Source organism: Buceros rhinoceros, unplaced genomic scaffold (genome assembly GCF_000710305.1).
Source record: "Buceros rhinoceros silvestris isolate BGI_N320 unplaced genomic scaffold, ASM71030v1 scaffold28277, whole genome shotgun sequence".
Taxonomy (NCBI): Eukaryota; Metazoa; Chordata; class Aves; order Bucerotiformes; family Bucerotidae; genus Buceros; species Buceros rhinoceros.
The window spans coordinates 485-790 of record NW_010421986.1 but is presented as its reverse complement, the minus strand read 5'-3'; the positions used below and the strand labels follow the sequence as shown (position 1 = coordinate 790).

The window sequence follows — 306 nt, the reverse complement described above, 5'->3', positions numbered from 1 at the left end:
GGATTCCTGCAGGGCAGCTGTGGGGAGGGGGACAGCCTGTGGGACCGGGGCTCAAGGGCACGTTGTTGGGGCCTGGACTGGTCTCTGTGCTGAGGGTTGGTGGGGTCGGTGGGATGGAGGCGTGGGCAGGGACGGGGGCTGTGGCTCTCCTGGCTTTCGGCAGACATCAGGAGCAGAGCCGCCCCCTCGCAGGTGCCATCATGATGGAGAAGCCCAACGTGCGGTGGAGTGACGTGGCCGGTCTGGAGGGAGCCAAGGAAGCCCTGAAGGAAGCCGTGATCCTGCCCATCAAGTTCCCGCACTTGT

The 306-nt window shown here is 65.7% G+C and overlaps 1 protein-coding gene across 1 annotated transcript in view; it reads left to right on the top strand.

Moving 5' to 3' along the window:
* Positions 1-306, top strand: part of LOC104496741 (vacuolar protein sorting-associated protein 4A-like) — a gene marked incomplete at its 3' end in the record, with an annotated part of 1,209 nt that overhangs the window by 505 nt on the left and 398 nt on the right. Inside the window, 1 exon segment of the mRNA XM_010139903.1 lies at positions 177-306. Within this exon segment, the coding sequence (XP_010138205.1) occupies positions 177-306 (130 nt within the window).